Raw genomic sequence first — 18,952 nt, forward strand, 5'->3', positions numbered from 1 at the left:
TTACGTACTCTGGACTTGGGCCAGCTAATAAGCAAATCCATAAGCAACGTGTTACGCATTTCTATCAATGCACATGCCAATTTTAAAAACTTAATTCAACGCAGTCTGGAATTTGCTGGCCCCAAATGTTTGTTAACACATAGCCAACTATGTAGCACGCCCTTCTCGAGTGCTGTTGTTGGGGCTGCTGTTCTATTTGCGTTGGGTTGCGTTTGCTCGAAATCATTATACACGCTGAGATTATCTTGTCCGATTGCGTTTACAAGCATCAATCCCACAGTGGATTCGTAGTGTTGCCCGGCCCAGCCATAAACGCAATTAGAAGAACAATTGTTAGACATGCAAAGCGACGAGGAGTCGGCAGGTGAGTCGTCTTCGAGTCGCTGTCGTCGTTGTCAGCCCTTACCGGGGCTCTGTTGCTACGATTGCCATCTATGGCGGCGTCAGAACAGAACAGAGCAGAACAGGACGGGACAGGTACAGGTACAGGCTGTGCGTGCTTATAACTCAAATGAGCAATTACCTTACAAAGGATTTGGCCTGAGTGGTTGACTGTCCATGTCTATGGCTAGCTGGAGAGTCTTGGCCATGCTTTTAATAAACTCCTCACGATGCCTGATGTTAAAGTGTCTAGCGCGCGCGCGTTGACTTGTGAGAAAGCATGGACTCGGTTGCAGTGCGCTGCAAATATTTTAGAATTTTCACAACGCGTCACGGGCGGGGTGCAGGAGGGGCTTTGTCGCTTGAGGGAAGTGACAGTGACACCGACAGGGACGGCTGCAAAGGCTGCCCTTTGTTGGTAGCACAGCATGGCACCCGCATGCTGAGCATGCTGCGCCCCCATGGACTCCAGACTAGAGATGGAAGCGTGATTATATGGGGAAAGCTTCGAGAACATAAGTAGCCCCAAAAAATTAACATCTTCAAACATTGGTAACATTATTCAAAAAGCAATTTACAGTAGTTGATGAGTTTTGTTTCCTTTTTTCATAAATTAAAATTTAAGATAACTATTCCAGATGGCTATTAAATAGTCATAAATCATGGATGGAAAGACAGACAGTCGGGTAGACTTTTATTTCTTCACGCTGAACGTATGTGTACATATGTACATACCTATAAAATAGATCTGTCTTGCCTTCTTCTGCCTGTTACATTTTTAGTACACCCATTCATTTTTCAAGTACAGGGGAAAAATTTATAATTTTATAGTTACTAAATATTTTAAATTGGTACAAAATCAACTCCAGTGATTGGACTAGTAAGACAAAAGTTATACCGATTTTTAAGGAATTTTGTGAACAATCTAATAACACACAAATTTTTATCTAAGTCCTTTATCAATTGTGGGAAGACCAACTTACCCAACAGCATTTGCTAATAATGTCTTGTGCTTTCGCCAGTCCAGTGGGAAATGGGAGCTTGTTCCACATTTCTGTGGTAAGAATATGTTGTCACGCTGCCATCTCTCCTAAGCTCACGGCTTGTATTTGGCTTGTTAACTGCGCTTGTTTACTTTATGTTAAATTAAGTTGAGAATCGTGCAATGCAAATCAGTGAGAGGGGAGTGAGTGGAGCGGCCGAGGGGGCCCAACTGGAAACTGCATACAATTTTCCTTGCTCTCTTCTAATTGCAAAGCAATACTCGCTGTTCGCCACTCGCTGGCTGTTTCTGTTTCTGTTTCTGTTTCAATGCACTAGCAGTGGCTACTGCCAGCCTCGGCCACTGATTGCTTTGCATACGAAATGAATTAATGTCATTGCGAGCAGCAGTTAAGGAAGAAGATGTTGCCAACAACAGCAACAATAACAACAACAAAACAGCAGCAGAAGCTGCAACATCTGCATGCATTGGTAGTCCGGAGTTGGAAATAGGCGGAGCCGTTGCAGTTGCGGTTGCAGTTGTTTGCCTAGCTGGCGGCTGCCGACTGCAACTAATTTGAATTATTTCTCGACTGCTTCCTTTTCATTATCTAAGGGTCTTCTTCATTGCCTGCCAGTTATCAAATGCAGCACATCAGACTAACTCAGCACTGGCACGGAAAGAAAGCCAGAAGTCAGCAGTCGCCATCATCGTCAGAATCATTCATTAAATGTGAGAGAGACGGGGCGAGAGAGCGAGAGAGTGAGGAGGATGGAGAAGGGGAGTCACACACGCAATAATTAAAATGCTTGGCGTTATTGTTTCCTCTTGTGTGTTGTGGGGAGCTGCTGAGATAAGTAGCATCTGCAGCTTAGATTCAGTTCTTATGCAAATTTATGAGTCCAACATACTCGTCGTATGAGTTTGATTGTTGGGTGAATGGCATGCCACTCAACCTTTCTAAATTCTGCTACAGTTTGAGGTGCACACACACACACACACACACACACACATACACAATGGGTGCAAGTTCGCTGCCTAAGTCTTTTGTTTGTTTAGGCCAGTTCAATGCACCGACTGCTAACTCGACTGCGTGTTTGTCGTGCTGCCACGCCCACTGCTAGAGTTTGTGTGTAATTAGATTCGTCATGCATGCGTCTATGAGCAGACGTCGCTCAGCTGTTGAGCTCCTCAGGTTGTTGTTATCAAGCAGCATTCTATGGCCGTGTCTGCCATGCCAGTTCATCTGTTGAAAACATAATGGCCACGCTGGCGTTTGTAATTACGTGCCGCATTTGTGTGTAAAATTGCGCATTAATTGCATATTTAATTGAATTTAAACAATTGTCTTATCAGAGCTCCCATCTGGCACTTCTGACATATAGACGTGCATGTACGTGTATTTGTATGTTTCTGCGAATAGTGCTCTCTTAGCATAATTTATGGCAGCTTTTAAGCAGATTACGCCTTTCTTTCTATTGTCAGCCCCGTTTCCAAATCGTGAGCTGTAAATTATGCAAATTCAACGAATTTCTAAAAGAAATGTTTAAGGGAATTTGCATTGTATTAATGCTTGCATAAAAGTAAAAGTTATTTATGTGCGGACAGAATGGTCTATGCCATACATACGAGACTTTAATTTGCACAAATTAAGTTGAGCATTCCTATGTGCCTATAATATATTCATTATGGTTTTTAGTGCGAGCCAAACGAGTCGCAGGACAAACTGGGTTAGAAGTAGACAAATTTTTCCACAATAGGTCAGCTTCTGAATGGAGTTAAATATTTCTAAACATGTTGTACAGAAATTTAAATCGTTTCAAGCAATGAGCAAAAAGAATCCTTCATTTTTCAAAATAAACCTTGTTTGTTTTTAATTTGTAAAATGTTATGTCTATGTATTTTTTGTAAATACATTTTTTTTTACATATTTCAACAAATTCCACATGTATGTGAATTTAAAGTACTTGAGGGCAGAAGAACACCATTAAAATATAGTCCATGCTTGCTTATGTAAATTAAATACAGGTCCATAAATTCATGAATTTTTGAGCCTTACTTACTTTAAAACGAAAAAAGGTAGAATAAAAGAATGCACCGTTACGGACGTCATCGCCAAATCTCATAAATGTATGGAATACTCGACCCTGGATCGAGCATAGTAATCAAATATTCTTGAGCTTCTGTGTGTTGCCTTACATAATATACTTATTACAAATTCTTGCGCTTGCCCTGTCACATGTGTTGCATAATACTATACTGCCAGCAATTTATCAACGCCGCTCTTGTTATTAATTTATATTTCGGGCGTTCAATAATGCGCCGCAGGGAAGACCCATCCAAGCGGCTAACCGACGCATTCCTGCCAAAGAAATATGGCCAGGCGATGGATGCGCAACCGTGCGCGTTCGTTGCACGCAACTAGCACTTGTGGCAGGGCATTTCGTAAATTGTTCCGAAAAATAAATTAAAAAGGTTAACCTGCAATTCGCTTGTAAATTATGCGCAACAGCGTGAAAGCGGGCGTTGTGAAGCATTTAATAATGTTACCGGATACCCAGCGCTCTCCTGGGACAAAAGTATTTAAGGATGTTATTTATGCTACATCTGGCTCGTTCCTGATAAAAAAAATCGGGCCGAACATTCAATAACTCCGCGCCCTAATAAAATTCTGTAGCTAAAAATGTTGGGGAAGTGTAATCTTAAAGCAAAAATCAACTTCAAGGCATCAAATACTCATAAAACCAGAAACAGAAATATAAAGTGTTTTGTTAAATATTGTAAGCAAACATTATGATCGCGATATTCAAAGAATATTTACCATGTATTTACTCTTATTATATTTAAACTATAATTGTAATAAATATAATATTTGTTATTATTATTATTGTTTATGTTTTCCTGAAATGTCTGTGGGATGGCAATTTAATAATCAGTATTTATCACAGCTACAACGTAAAATACTAAAATAATTTGAAATAAAGATGATTATAAATATAGTGATCAGGGAGTTTGAAGTATTGCAAGCACGTCCATTCCTCGTTACTATTTAGATTTGTCTTCCTATATAATTCGGCAATGTCTGCCAGAATTGCGTGTAGCGCATGCCAGAATCCGATCAAACGTGCCTCACATTTAAGAGTCGTTAAAAAGTAATCAACTGAAGATTGCGGCATGTGGAGGCGTCTGGACTGGAAGCTTGCTCCACTTTCATGAATATGCAAACCGTCAGAAGGGCATAAAAAGTTTATTTGTCATTTCGGCATTTTGTTGTGAGTGGTTCTCGCCAAATTGATGTTATTCTTATTGTTGGACCTTTACAGCTTACAAGCGCATAAATGCGAAATACAAACAACGCCACTCACACAGTCCCCAGAGCCACTTCAGACGAAGGCGCGCGCGCTCGCGGCTTTAAAGTGTTATGCAAATAAGTTGGCAACAAAGAAAGCTTAAAGCGCGGCAAAAGCAAGCAGTAGGAAGAAAAAAGAAAGATGTGGAGCGACCCATTATAAAAGCAATAAAACATTCATATTTTAGTTTTATTAAATCGAAGCGCCGTCGATCGAGGCGAGTATAAGTAGCGCGGCTTAGGCAAACAGACTCGTCACTTTCTTGCCAGGCACCGCAGCGTGCAAGTGCAGTCCAAAAAATAAGAATCCGTTATAATCCGAGTGTAAACAAGCCGGCCAAGATGCGTTCCCTACTGCTGTTGCTCGGCTGCAGCCTCTGCTTATGTGCGCAGGCGCAATACCAATACGAATCTCCGCAGCCCGTGCACAACACCTTGGCGCAACAGTTCAGCGATGTGTTGGATCTGTCGGCTGAAGAGGAGCAGAGCCACAGCTTAAAGGCAGGACGAGGCAAGCAACGCCAGCAGTGTTCGCCGAAACAGAATTGCTGTGAGTATGGTGGAGAGTCAATGTAAAGGAGGCCACTAGGCACATCTGGCCCAACTGGGCTATAAGGAGGTGTTAACGGTTTATTTTATTGAGTTTACGAGTTGGTTTGGAGGAAAAGAACTTTGATCCTGTCTGAATACTGCTCGTATAGAGAGAGACTTCCAGTTTGATCCTTATGAGGTATATCATAAAGGCATAGGGAATACTTCAAAACAACAAAAGACATCGAAAGCTGCTTAGCTCAGCTGAAGAACTGATTCCAGCAGAAGCACCTCAGAGGAAATAGCTATCACAAAAATTTGACTGGCAAATAATTGGTCCTGTTTTCTAAATAGTCAGTGACAAGTCAATGCCAAAGAAGAGTCATAGACAGCTTTACTTTGGGCAGATCGATTATCTGATGGTCTAGCTTGAAGAAACAATTGACCCAACTCCGAACTGAATCCTAATAAAAGCAATTATGTTGAATTTTCGTTTTGTAGTTTGCGGCACACCCAACACTAACCGCATTGTGGGCGGCCAACAGGTGCGCTCTAATAAATATCCTTGGACTGCACAGCTGGTCAAGGGCCGTCACTATCCGCGCCTCTTCTGCGGTGGTTCGCTGATCAATGACCGTTACGTGCTGACCGCAGCTCACTGTGTGCAGGGTAATCGGGATCAGATCAGCATTCGGTTGCTGCAGATCGACAGATCCTCCCGCGATCCTGGCATTGTCCGCAAGGTGACGCGTACCATTATTCATCCCAATTACGATAACCAGCGCATTGTCAACGATGTGGCCCTATTGCGTCTCGAGTCCCCCGTGCCCCTAACTGGAAACATGCGTCCCGTGTGCCTGCCCAATGCCAATCACAACTTCGATGGCAAGACGGTAAGTTCAGAAATGCATAGCAAAAATGGAGATCCATTTCTTAGGCTTTATTGCATTCTTCTACCTTAGGGTGTTGTTGCGGGATGGGGTCTAATCAAGGAGGGCGGTGTCACCTCCAACTATCTGCAAGAGGTCAGCGTGCCCATCATCACCAACCAGCAGTGTCGCACCACGCGCTACAAGAACAAGATTGTGGACGTCATGCTATGCGCTGGTCTGGTCAAGTCGGGTGGCAAGGACGCTTGCCAGGGTGACAGTGGTGGTCCCCTGATTGTGAACGAGGGTCGCTACAAGCTCGCCGGTGTGGTGTCCTTCGGCTACGGTTGTGCTCAGGCCAATGCGCCAGGAGTTTATGCACGTGTCAGCAAATTCCTCGACTGGATCAAGGCGAACACTGCCGATGCCTGTTACTGCGCCAGCTAATCCAATCGCCAGAGCCAGCCTAAGGCCCACCTACCCCATATTTTACTCAGCCATGTATCATTTAAATTATTCTAAATTATTAAGACGTCTCATCAAATAAATATTTTCCATACAAAATACCCTTGCCATCTAAAATACAAGTACTTTGAGTATGATAAATGTCATAAAATTGTTGGTGCAACTGATTGAAATCTTGCTAGGCATCAGCATGGACCTGCTCGATTGGGCTGCTGTGGCTGAGGCTGAGGCTGTGCTCCTTAGTACGCACCCCTTGCGCTGTCAATCAACCGCCGCATAATTTGTTTTGACTCATTTTCATGCGTACGTCAGAAATTTATGACTAGACCCAAGACTACGCTGACCGAGGGGCTTCGTTCTGGATGCTGTTGCCGGCTGCGCACAGTGCTTTGCTTGTATAAAATAGTATAGTCCATGTGCTTACCCAGTATTTAGAAAGCTTTCCCAACACCCATACTAATTCAAAAAAGGAAAATAATTTCAGAAGTCAGGACAAACTACATGTCCGTCCAATGTGATTATTGTTTTAGCTTAAAGGAAACTTATTCCTATATAATATTTGCGATGAAGAGTAAAATGAAAAGTTCTATCGCTAAAACCTCAGCCATTTAACCGTCAGACTGGATTTCTGTGTTTGCTTTTTAAGCCTAAGGTATACTAATTTTGATATAAGTATAAAAAAACAATAAGCTGCTTACTTTAAAAATGTTATACTCGTAAATATTGTTTTCAATGCTTAGGCAACTCGCATTATTTTATTTTGTGGATATCAAATAGTTTTCGTAGAGGGTTGAAAATCCAAGATTAAATTATTATAACAAAGAACCGATTGGATAATCCTTATTTAGTGCTTTACTCAGAAATAAGCATTTTCGGGAACTAAGACCAAGGGCTTACACTTTTTTAAGTCGGTGAATTTTATTTAACTTACTATAGATACATGTATTTTCTTTTCTTTAAGTAACCAATTATTTGCAATTGTAGGATTGGTAAAGAAGAGTTATTATATTATATTTTGTGGGGGTACACTTTTGGAAGTCTAGGCAGAAAATAGTTGTCGTAAAAAATAGCTGACAACCGTTTTAATGAAGGTATTGTGGCGAAAGTAAGAATATATAAAGAACAAAATTAAACCTTTTGGGGCTTATTTTTGAATCATATTTATGTTAAAATAAATATGTAAAGTAAACATTTCAGCTGATAATTTAAACAAATAATTAAGAAAAAATTATTATTTACAATTCGATGCTTTTGAAGTGATCTGCTTCACTGTACAACGGGTGCATCTGCATAAATGTAAGCTCATCATAGTTTAAAGTGCTCCATAGTTATGATCATGATTATCATAATTTCATCATAATCATCATTGAGCGGCGAGCATTTTAGCGTACATAACTTAACTGGTCGCATGATTTACAATGTGAACACTTTATGGTTGTTTAAGTTGTTAAATTGAATTAAGATGAAATAAATTCTCGTGCAATTTTATGTTTGTTAATAAATTTTGCATGGCCCCTTGAATATAATTTGGCTTCACTGCTCATAAATTGTGCGCTTTATAGGCTCTAAAAATAATGCAACACACACACACACAAACAGAGACACAGACACACTTTCATATACAATTGAAATAAATAATTCATGGGAATGCAGCGCATCCTTCAACACACACCACACTCACAATCACAGCCCCATCCTTTTGAGCAGATTGTGGCGTCGTGTTTTTTTCATTTTTTTGTTTTATTTTTTGGCAGCGCCCAGGGGAGCAACTACAAATGGACTTCGAGAGCGAGTGGAGCATTCGATTGTTGCCACAATGTTTGCATTTTAGATTTTTCACACCTCGTCTTGGGCGTTGTTCAAAGCGGCCGCCAGTGTTCAGTACTCGGGGATGGGTGGCGGGAAGTGTGTGTGTACCTGTCCATGTACCTGGCACTTGATACCAATTCAGGTTCGACTACAGCTTTGAAGCTTCTCGCTTGTAACAGAAATGGCGAAGGCGACTCCGACTGCATTTTATCTAATGTCGGAGTGGGGACCAAATTTGGCTTCAGCGCTTCAAATGCCTGGGCGAATTTGTCGTGACTTGTTAATGATACGTTTGGAAGTGCGATCCATGGGGCCAAGTACCTACGAGTACCTGCCATGGTCAAGTGTTGGCATGTCGTTTAAATAGTATGCGGTTGGGGCAGAAAGAGCTCGCGCTCTCAAGCCACAGCATCCAAGTAATATTTAGGGCTGGACCGGCTTATGTTAATCATGGCCGCACTGCCGACTTGTCGAGTTGTCTACATGTCGAGCCGTCCTGGCACTTTGCTCGCCTTATGCGCCCGAGGCTATCAGTTTTCATTGATTTGAATATTTTTGCTCGTTCGTTTTCAATTTACACGATGCGCCGAAAGTGCAATAAATATAATTTTTCTTTCTTTTCTACACATTGCCAATGCTACTAGCCAAAACGTCAGCTCGTTCCCTGCATAATTTACGAGCCTGAGCCCCAGCAACTGACAAAATCATGCCTAGGACCACAAAACTCTGATAATTAAACAACAGCAGCAACAGTGAAAACAAAATGATTTACTGCCCCATCCAGCTTTTGGGTCTATGTTTTATATTATTAATATTGTTTGGTAGCTTCTTGTTTTGGATGCTTTTACCTTAACCTTCATCTAATTTTTCTTGCACTGGGCGGAGTCAACTGCTTAGCACTTCTCAGCTTACACGGACCTGTAAATGAGGCTGTCCATCTGGCATCTTCGCAATTCATGGCAAAGCAATTACGGCTGTTTTAGCGACAGATTTTCCAAGTACCAGTACAAGAGGAGGCACGTTATAAAATTCACTTTAATTGTATGCAATAGGTTATCCCTGAAGCCTTGATTCTGCACTTGATCTAGGTCGTTTGTTTTCTTAAGACAATACTTTCGATCAGAGTCCAACGACCTGACCAATATCTGATATTAGACAAGAGCAATTATCACATAAGTCAATCAAATGATTGGACTTCAGCACATTTAAATTGACTGGTAGGCTTAGAGAGAAATACCTGAAATTGTTTTATTTTCCTAGAGGTGTTGAAATACTTATGTATACTCCTATATTAATTAAACTTAAACTTAATCATATGTGCAATTGGAAAATTAGATAAAAGTATTTGGAATGGATTTGATGAAGTTTTGAGTATCTTTTAACTGGTGTATTGGTTGTGTATTTTGAAACCTGAAATCCTTGAAAGTCGGAGAACAAACATAAAGAGAGACGGCTTTATAAGCCCAAAGCCATGTAATCTATTAAATGTGGCGGCTTCTAAATCATCATCAAGCAATATGGTAGAGCTAATTATCTGCATTAATTAATATAAAAGCATGAACATCAAGACGCGTAAAAATAACTCTTTGAAGAAATAAAACAGATAATTGGTGAGCACCATAAGTAAAAACTCAAAGCTATACGTCATCAGTGAGACGGTGCTGAGGAACGATCACACGGAAATAATAAATGTACATCAGAATCGTGTCTCTGCAGCAACAACAGGGCAGGGCTACAAGCAGAGCATGCGCTGCGATTTTATTTATGGCTATAACTTTCTTCAGAATGGACCTATTATGATGAAACTGGGCATACAGACGCATAGTCACTAACTGGAGGTACTTGCAAAATCTGAGTACAAATTCAGAAAAATATCTTAGGAGAATCTGGATTCCGAGTTTGGTTATTCTTGCTCTTTTACTTCCTGAGATCCGTGCGTTCATACTGACGGTCGGACGGACGGACGGATGGACGTTAGTGTAGCCTTTTACCCTTGTGTACAGGCTATAACAACAGTGGGAGAGGCATAGGGTATGGGAACCACGTTCAAAAACAGGATCCGATGAGCTATCCACTCCATATAAACGTATACTTGAATTTGAATCCGATTACTATATCCTATAGCAGTAATGTAAGCAGTCGGTAGATTTTGCAACAACTTCTATGTTACCAAAAGAAAATTACCTAAAAACTTGAGTTCTTTTATAACTTTTTAATTCTTTGCAACACTGGTCTAAAACGGAACGGGGGGAAATGGAGCATTTAATATTATTCAATTGTTTAATTTTAGCATCTCTGATTGAAAATTAACTAATCTTCTGTTATACATGATATTATCTGTACATTATATAATGGATATTAATTGTTTTTTTTTAAACATTACCCAGCACAACCAAATTACTGGCCATTTACTGGAAAAGGTGAATAATTGCAATTATAATTTTCTAGATACGAGTTGTATCTATTACGACCGACTTCTACATATAGACTTGGCAAAAGACGAGTCATTGTTTGATATGCGGACAGATATTAAAGGTAGATCTCAAGAGGATTGTTAATTTTAAAATGGTTTTCGAAAAACCCCAAAAGCCATAAGCATAAAGCACGAATGCGAAGCTATAGAATTTTCCCAGCTTATAGGCATTGCGTTAAAAAGAGCTGCCGCTGTTAAATGCTTATCGGGGGATCTTTTATATATATGTATATCAAAGTATAGTTACCTTAGTTGCTATATTCGGGGCCACTTTACTGTCACGTATATGCATAAATCAATTTTTGTTTGCATTATTTTTGGGAATTTTGCACAACACGTTTCACTTTTCGCGTTTAACATGAACGCCTGTGCGCATTTTTGCACGTTGCACATTTATTTTAATTTCTCGTTGATCTTTTGCAAATAGGCAGGGCCTAGCATGCACCGCACCGCACCGCACCGCACACAAATAAACCAATGTATGAAGGTAAGTAAGTATGTACACGATGCAGATAATCTCTCAAGTTGGGCGCTGCCTGCCACTTGAAGCTGCAGCTGAGACAGAGGCTGAGGCTGAGGCTGAAGCTGAAGCTGTGACTATGCCTTGTTTGGTTGCTCGCAAAGTGCTCATTAGTTTATTAATTAAGTTGTGTAGCGCTCTGGGTTCGGTTCTCAGCGAACTCTGCTTTCTGCTGAGGTAGTTGCTCTTACTGCCTCGGCTTGCAGATTTATTTCTGTCCATTATGAAAATTGTCTATAACAGAGCATGGGACGCTGCCACTGCCTTGACCGTTGTTATTACTGCTGCGGCTGCTGCTGCTTCTGCCGCTGCTTCTGCTTAATATTATTACGCTAGTTGCTGTAGTTATTTTAAATTGTTTTGTCTGGACTAATGATACCCTACACGACAGCGGGGAGTGGGCAGCGGGCAGCGGGCAGTAAGCAGCAAGCAGCGAGCACTTAAATCGACAGTAGTTCTGCTTTAGCGCCTGAGCTTGAAAATCGACTAGTCCAGACCCCTATATACATATGTACGAGTATGTTCTCAGACAGAACCCTGCTGCTAAGTGGTAAGGTGTTGAGAAAATGCACAAAATTAATCATTTTATAATTGCAAAATTGCCAGCAGGCTAAAGAAGTTACAGAAAGAAAGAATTGCACAAAAATCTAAAAGCCTAACGCCTTTTGTGAAAACTCCATAGGGTTTTAATCGCGGGACTAACCCCGGATCAAACAGATGCCGCAACTCCGATTCGCCTCCACAAGTGCGCTGCCACACGAGCTAATGACGCAGAGTTCAATCACACTTTCCAGGCCCAGCCTACAATAACGAGCCTCGAATCGATGTTTGACAAATTAGACGCATGTTTCTTTTTATTATTTGGTTGTCTTCTTTTTGGAGAGCTTTTTAGCATAATGTTTATTGTTTTGCCCAAACATAATCATGCGACAGACAGGCAGACTTATTTAGGCGTCTGAATAATTAATACGTATTAATCATGCGCCGAGTTCAACAAAGAATAGACGAATTGGCCAACAAAATTCCCATGACGTCACGCTACTTGCGCGAGCCGTCAATTGAAAATGTATGAGAAGAGCGGCTGCCACAATACGAGTTGGTAGGCAGGTAGGCAGGTAGATGGGTAGGTAAGTAGGTAGATAGAATCGGCAGCGTCCTTGAGTGCCCAGCATTTAAAGCTGCAAGCAACATCCTTGGGAAGCGCGCTCTGCACTGAAAAAAAAGAGGCTAACCATCATAATTTCAAGTTAGACCATTATAGTGAGTAAAAAAGTTATTGGAAATTATCGGACATCTCTTTAGCGGACACTTCATTAAAATATTTTGAGCTACTTTTCTTTTGCACTGCAATCTATTCGCTTTAAAATTGAAAGTCCAAGAACTGTTGAATTATATTTGGTATGTAGCTTATATAATCCATTTTCAGAGCAAGTTCTATGACCGATCGGTGGAATAAATTTGTTTTTCTTTATTGGTTTGAAGCTTCGTAGAAATTGGCGAATTAGGTCATATAATATGTCGCTGCCATAATCAATGTTAGTGCCAGCTGCTTTTTGCTAATCACAACCAGATTTGGTATAAAAGTAGTTTATAATGTCACGCAATTCAAATGAAGGTTTATAGAAATCGGTGCATCATATCATGTACCAGCAATTTTATATATAATTATTTTTTAGCAACCATAACTTGCTAACTGATTAACAACATTTTCAGAGTAGCTGCCATTATTGAAGCTTTGAGCTGCGTGCAAAAAATTTAGATAATTGGGCGCACCTTTTTTTTAGAATGTTTTCGCTTTTTCGCCTCAAATGCTTTCTTCATTATTTTTCTAAGTGTAAGTTTGAGGCCGACTACACAGTTTTTCTCCCTTCAGTTTATTTTTTGCACGCGCTCCAGCTTTGTGCGTCCGCTCTGCTGATGAGTTTGTTTAGTTTGAAATATGTTTTCTATACGTGAGTCATGTTTGGCGTGCCACGTAGTGCGTATCCTTGGCCACCTCGGCATATAATTAAAGATATTGGTAGGCGTTACTATTGGCTCAGCAGTAGCTGCAGCAACAACTACAAAAACTACAACAACAACAAGCATTGAAACATTGTGGCCATTGCATTGCGTAAATGCCGCAAATCTGCTGAATTTCGCCAACTTGCATAACTGTAAGTTTCCTGTCTAAATTCTTAGGAAATTATTGTTAGTAGCGCCCAAGTTTCGACTCCAATTTTATTTCCAGCGTCAGCTTGAGCATCAGCATCAGCAACTGCGTCAGTGTCAGCGTCAGCATCAGCCGTGTGGAGTCGTCAGAGTCGTCGGCTTCTGTACTTTGGTCAAAAGGCAACCAGCGTGGCCAATTTTGTGCGGCGGATGTTGCCTACAATTTGCGCTAGTGTTTCAACGCCCTCTTCTTTGACTGCGGCTTCGACTTCATCTTGAATGGCGCAGCTTTAATTTTAAGCAATTCTCTGTCTCTGATTTCCTCGCTCACAATGCTCGAGCAGTGCTGTGTGAATTAATTAGCACTTTTGCCTTTAAAATTAATTACAGCAAATAACAAGTTACACTTTGAAGACTGGCCACAGCTCCGTTGTTTCGAAAGCAAAAACGCGAAGCCGTCTCTGGCCACGTTTTTGTTTTAAGTCAGAACTTCTAAGGTCTTTACATTATTCTACGAATCTATATACGTGGCAGTGAGAAATTAAACACGGATAGCGCGCGTCAGCTAATTTGGGGCCAAGCGCGGAAGCGCCAAGCAATTTACATTTTAATTTGTTTATTGCGCACAAAAGACTACGAGTATTTAACTGGCAGGAGCAAGTGTAAGTTTGTTGAATATTGGGTTAGTTGGCTAATACGAGTAGGTGTTACAGTGATGGGACAGGGCCAACTGATCTGACAAAATAGGCTTACTACGAGTGTTTATTTACACGTCAGAGAGAGGGAGATAGAGTAGAAATAAATATATTAAATAGAAATAAAACAATTTGTGTCTCTCATTCCACAAAACATATCTAGACCTTTTTCATTTTTACCCTTAATACAATTTATTGTTTTAATTAAAAACGTGTAATACGCTAAATTATTGCCAACCTGTTCTTACATTCTCTGTAACCATCCTACTAAAATAAACTTTTTTAAACCAAGTAAACTGATGACAGCTAGTTTCACAAAAATCAGTGCAAATCATATTACTTTCATATCAGAAGACAGACATGTCTTATGTACCTCTAACATAGGGTCTGCACATATACTGGACTATTACAGACATTTGAGTCTCATACTTGCTATTGATTACCTCTCATAGACTGCTTTATTCGGTAATATCTGCTAGAGTATGGCGGTAGTTTTATATGAAAACAAGAGGTAACATTACAGTCGAGCAAGGCCGACAGATAAGTACACTACACCCAAACAACCTTGCACCTTATATGCCCGAATAGCAGTAGTACAGGAGTAAAATTGTTTCACTACAAACGTTTCTTAGAACAGACCATACATGCATTAAAAAGCCAAAATTAAACAGGTGAGAGATTAAAATTCAGTTTGTTTAGAGTTAAGCTCATCCGATCTAAAAAAAACAGCAGTTTGCTAACTTTAAACTTTAATTTTGAAAACGCTAAATGACTCTGACTTGAAAAATTCAATATGAAATAATACATACTTTTTTTTATGTATATGTAAGTCAGTTGCATAGTGTTACCAATAATCAAATTATATAACTTTCAATTAGATTGAAGAATTCATCAATAAACAACAAAAAAGCCGCATTCAAATTTATCTTTTGTGTTGCCACATACACATACTATATATAATATATATATGCAAATATAGTTACCTTTTGGTTCTTTGTGATCGACTAAGAAATTTAATTAAAATTTCGATTTAATGGCTAAATACTTTAATCTATTTGTACACCTAATAACAATATTTTTATGGCTAAACTGCTTTAATCTATTCGGATACCAATTAAAGGATATTTTTCGAGATTGCCCTTTCTTCTTCTTTAAAATCGAATCGGGAATGTATGCCTTTCTATCAGTGTACCCACAATGCTCTCTATTATATAACAACTGACGATGGCAGAAGCTAACGACCCCACGGCTTACTCAGCATCTGTAGGCAACAAGTGGGCCCGTGTTAGACTGTCGAAGACGAATACATCTTTTGCCACAATTGTTATGACTTTAATTGTTGTTTGTTCGTTTGTTTGTTTGTTTATTTGCCAAGACAAACCGGCCTGGAAGACTAAACCAAGTCAAAAGGTAAACTAAAAATAATCAAATTGCAGAACTCGAGCGTTGAAAAGCACCGTTAATGTGACCCAACGTGCGCGGCAATACTATAGATAAAAAATAACTAGTCGAGAAAAAACAAACAAATACAAAGGCAGCCAGTTATACAAACAGACTAAGAGACCAACAGATAGATGGCCAGATAGACAAGTCAGTCGTAGCGGGCGGGCCAAAAGCAACAACAATCACAACAATAACAACAACAACAACAACAATAACAACATCACCAACAATAACAACCAACTAACCACAATAACAAAGCAAAAGGGTGACGGTGACCTCGTGCGGAAAAACTAAGTCACACGAAGCGAAAAGTCAGGAAAAATCAACAAACTCTGGCAGAAGATTGGAGAAGAAATTGTGGCAACTGTAGGAGATGCCACTGATGCGGGTGAATGGGGTGAAGGAAGGGGACTTTAAAGCCCATCATGCCAGTCAGTAGGTAAATAGGCATTGCACAACCACAAAGAGACGCCATTGTCAATGCCAAGGGGAATGTTTCCCGTTTTGGTTTCTCAGGCAAAGGGATTCGCCGTAATTCAGCAAACCTCAATCTGAATTTCAAGCTGCGATGATTTGCTAAGCTTTATGTGTGAGCTGGGAAATCTCCACAGTAGAGATATTAGCATCTTCAGTCGAGCTAGTGCTTATTAATTTGATGTTCAATACTTACAAGCTATGTAGTTCACGCAATTAGTATACCCTGTGCCTGAGCTGTTCAAAGTTCGAGTATGTAACATGCAGGGGGAAGCATCTTCCATGAAGAATGTATTCTTAATCAGCATGAAGAGATAAATCACTCTAGAGACGTAGCTTGGTATGAAGTCACCACTAATCTGTAGGCAACACGAGTTTATATTTGGTTCGTATTTAGTCAATACAGCCCATTATTTCAAACTGCGCATCAGTTAAATAAAGTTCTACCGCCACTATTTTAAATGTCATCCAAATCCAGTACTCTCAGAACAAGAGTATATTTGAACATATATTTGTCGGAACACCCAGCCATATGTAATGATATGCATCTCACGTATATAATATAATATATTTACATTTATTAGTAGTATGTATTTGGGATGAGAATAATTTAAATATTTTCATATTATTTATTAATGTCAATTCTAATTGAATTTTCATTTGTTATCTGCGTTTCGTGTTGCAATCATATCTTCATTTTAGGGTTTAAAATAATAATGTTGATGCTTTCTATGTTTATATTACTTATTATTTTCTTGTATGTATAGTACAATAATATGTCTATGGTTGGTTTGAATATACATTTCTTGTTTTTTATGTGGTTTTACGCTAAGTAATTTCGTTAATATTATATACTTTGTGATAATAATTAAAAAGCGATTGATGTTTCGTTAAGTGTACAATTATGCTGAAAGCTTGGGGGACATGACCAGCCCGGGTCCACAAAAATAGAAGGCAGTGCATGTCAGTTTGTCAACCTGCCGCTTCAATGTGATGGCCACAGCAAAAATTGGAATATGCGTGGCGAACTCGAGCGAGCGTGCCAAGACAGGCAGCCGGCAACAGTGCTGCCTGTTGCAACAGGCAACCGGCAGCTGGCAGCATGCAACAGGCAGCTGGTAACACTCAGCTACAATTTCAATCAAGTTCAGGAACAATCTAAGGGTTTGACCAGGGGATTAAGCAGTGCATCAGTTGCCGCTGCGTATGCAATTTTTATTGGCAATCTTATGGTTATCAAATAAATGAAGTGTTACAGCAACAAGTTCTGCGGCGGCAAGGAAGCACAGCTACGTGCCCAACAGCCCCAGGAGTAGATGCTTCGACTACTGCAGCGTCACTTGATTACTTGGCAGTCTCGGCTTGTTAAGAATCTGTGAGAGTCCCTACTCTGCTACTCTACAGTGATTTTCAATAAACAAATACACGGGGAAATTACGGGAGCAGCGGAATGGGAAAGCACGCTTAGTTAACCCTACTTGTTAACTCGACTTTCCCAGGAACGGCATATAGTATAAGGAAATTACGCTTTTACACCTAAAATAGGCATGGCATGTACGCAGAACAAGTAAAATGGTAAAAAGACGTGGCTGACTCTGTTTTACAGGAACATATCTATACGTACTTGTACAAGTATAGTATGATCCGCTGGTCCACAGGGAACTTTTGAACCATAATAGCTAGAGGCGCTAGCTTCTATTTCAAATCATTTAGAAACTCATTATAGAGCAGCTGTCATAGGAAAATAGTTGAGTTTAGTTGAGTGGCTGTGGCGGGGAAAAAGATTCCTACAGGGTATTCCACAGTCGTCCTGGTGCGACTTTAAGTTGCCATTCGTTGTAAAACTTAACTATTATACTCGTACATATGCATATTGCACATCTTATGTGACATAATCTATTTATTTATTTTTGTTTATATATAGATTCTTTTTAAATTAGAAACCATTTTGTGATTTGCGAGTTGCAAAGCAGCTTTATTCTTGGCTTGTTACGGTAATTGCCAAAATTATTGATATATATATGAATATATATGTATATTCAAAATAACAACATTCAAACGGCCTGAACACAGCATTTGTATTTTAAAAAAGAAGAAAAGTATGCTTAAAATGCACTTTTTCAATTTTATTTTTATATTTATTTCTGTAACTTGAAGCTTATCATGGAAATGATAATAATAATATAATAATTAAAAGAATTGAATTTTTGAATTGAATACAACTCCTTGAGAATTTTAATAACTGCAGCATTTTCATATATGATGAAAATAATTTAAAATATATATGAATAGGTACTAAGTTGCCCGAAAAAAAGTAAACACTATATATTCTAGGGTTAACAAATGCTCTCACAAATTTTATATTACGAGTACTCGCAAACCGGGGCTACAGCTACAGCTCTTGTAGCTGTAACTGCCGCCGTCCTCTCCGCATGTCCAAACAACTAAGCTGGTGGCGCATTGCGCGATGGAACTGAAGATAAGGAAATATCGATAAGCCTTGCTGGGCGCGCTTCCTGTGTCCCTCCCCCCGCTCACAGCTTGAGGCAGCCCGCTGTAGTGGAATTGCAGCTCGTTGGCAGTTTGCCACACGCAATGCCCCAGCGCTGCTCTGGCTAACTGAATGGCTGGCAGTTAAATCAATACGAGCTGTACTTTGATCATCATTTCGGTTAATCGGCATTTCAATTGGAAACTCACTCCTTTCATGATCGGGTGCCGATGGTCAGGCCCATGCCCAGGCCCAAGTCCAAGCCCAGGCTCTGCACCGGTCCCAGGGCCGTGCATATCTGCGTCTGTTTATCTAGCTG

At 40.0% G+C, this 18,952-nt stretch overlaps 1 protein-coding gene across 1 annotated transcript; it reads left to right on the plus strand.

Moving 5' to 3' along the window:
- Positions 1 to 5,054: 5,054 nt before the first annotated feature.
- Positions 5,055 to 6,559, plus strand: LOC115622095 (trypsin-1-like). The gene is made up of 3 exons (XM_030515937.1): positions 5,055 to 5,262; positions 5,745 to 6,136; positions 6,206 to 6,559. The coding sequence occupies exons 1-3, from the start codon at positions 5,055 to 5,057 to the stop codon at positions 6,557 to 6,559; spliced, it is 954 nt and encodes a 317-aa protein (XP_030371797.1).
- The last annotated feature ends 12,393 nt before the right edge of the window (positions 6,560 to 18,952 follow it).

This window comes from Scaptodrosophila lebanonensis, unplaced genomic scaffold (genome assembly GCF_003285725.1).
Source record: "Scaptodrosophila lebanonensis strain 11010-0011.00,11010-0021.00 unplaced genomic scaffold, SlebRS2 tig00000032-arrow-arrow-pilon, whole genome shotgun sequence".
NCBI classification, from domain to species: Eukaryota; Metazoa; Arthropoda; class Insecta; order Diptera; family Drosophilidae; genus Scaptodrosophila; species Scaptodrosophila lebanonensis.

Excerpts from the sequence above, each read along its gene's own strand:
- LOC115622095 (XM_030515937.1), top strand. The coding sequence starts at position 5,055 with ATGCGTTCCCTACTGCTGTTGCTCGGCTGCAGCCTCTGCTTATGTGCG. Across the intron at positions 5,263-5,744 it reads TTCGCCGAAACAGAATTGCT|TTTGCGGCACACCCAACACT; the intron begins GTGAGTATGGTG and ends TTCGTTTTGTAG. Across the intron at positions 6,137-6,205 it reads ACAACTTCGATGGCAAGACG|GGTGTTGTTGCGGGATGGGG; the intron begins GTAAGTTCAGAA and ends CTTCTACCTTAG.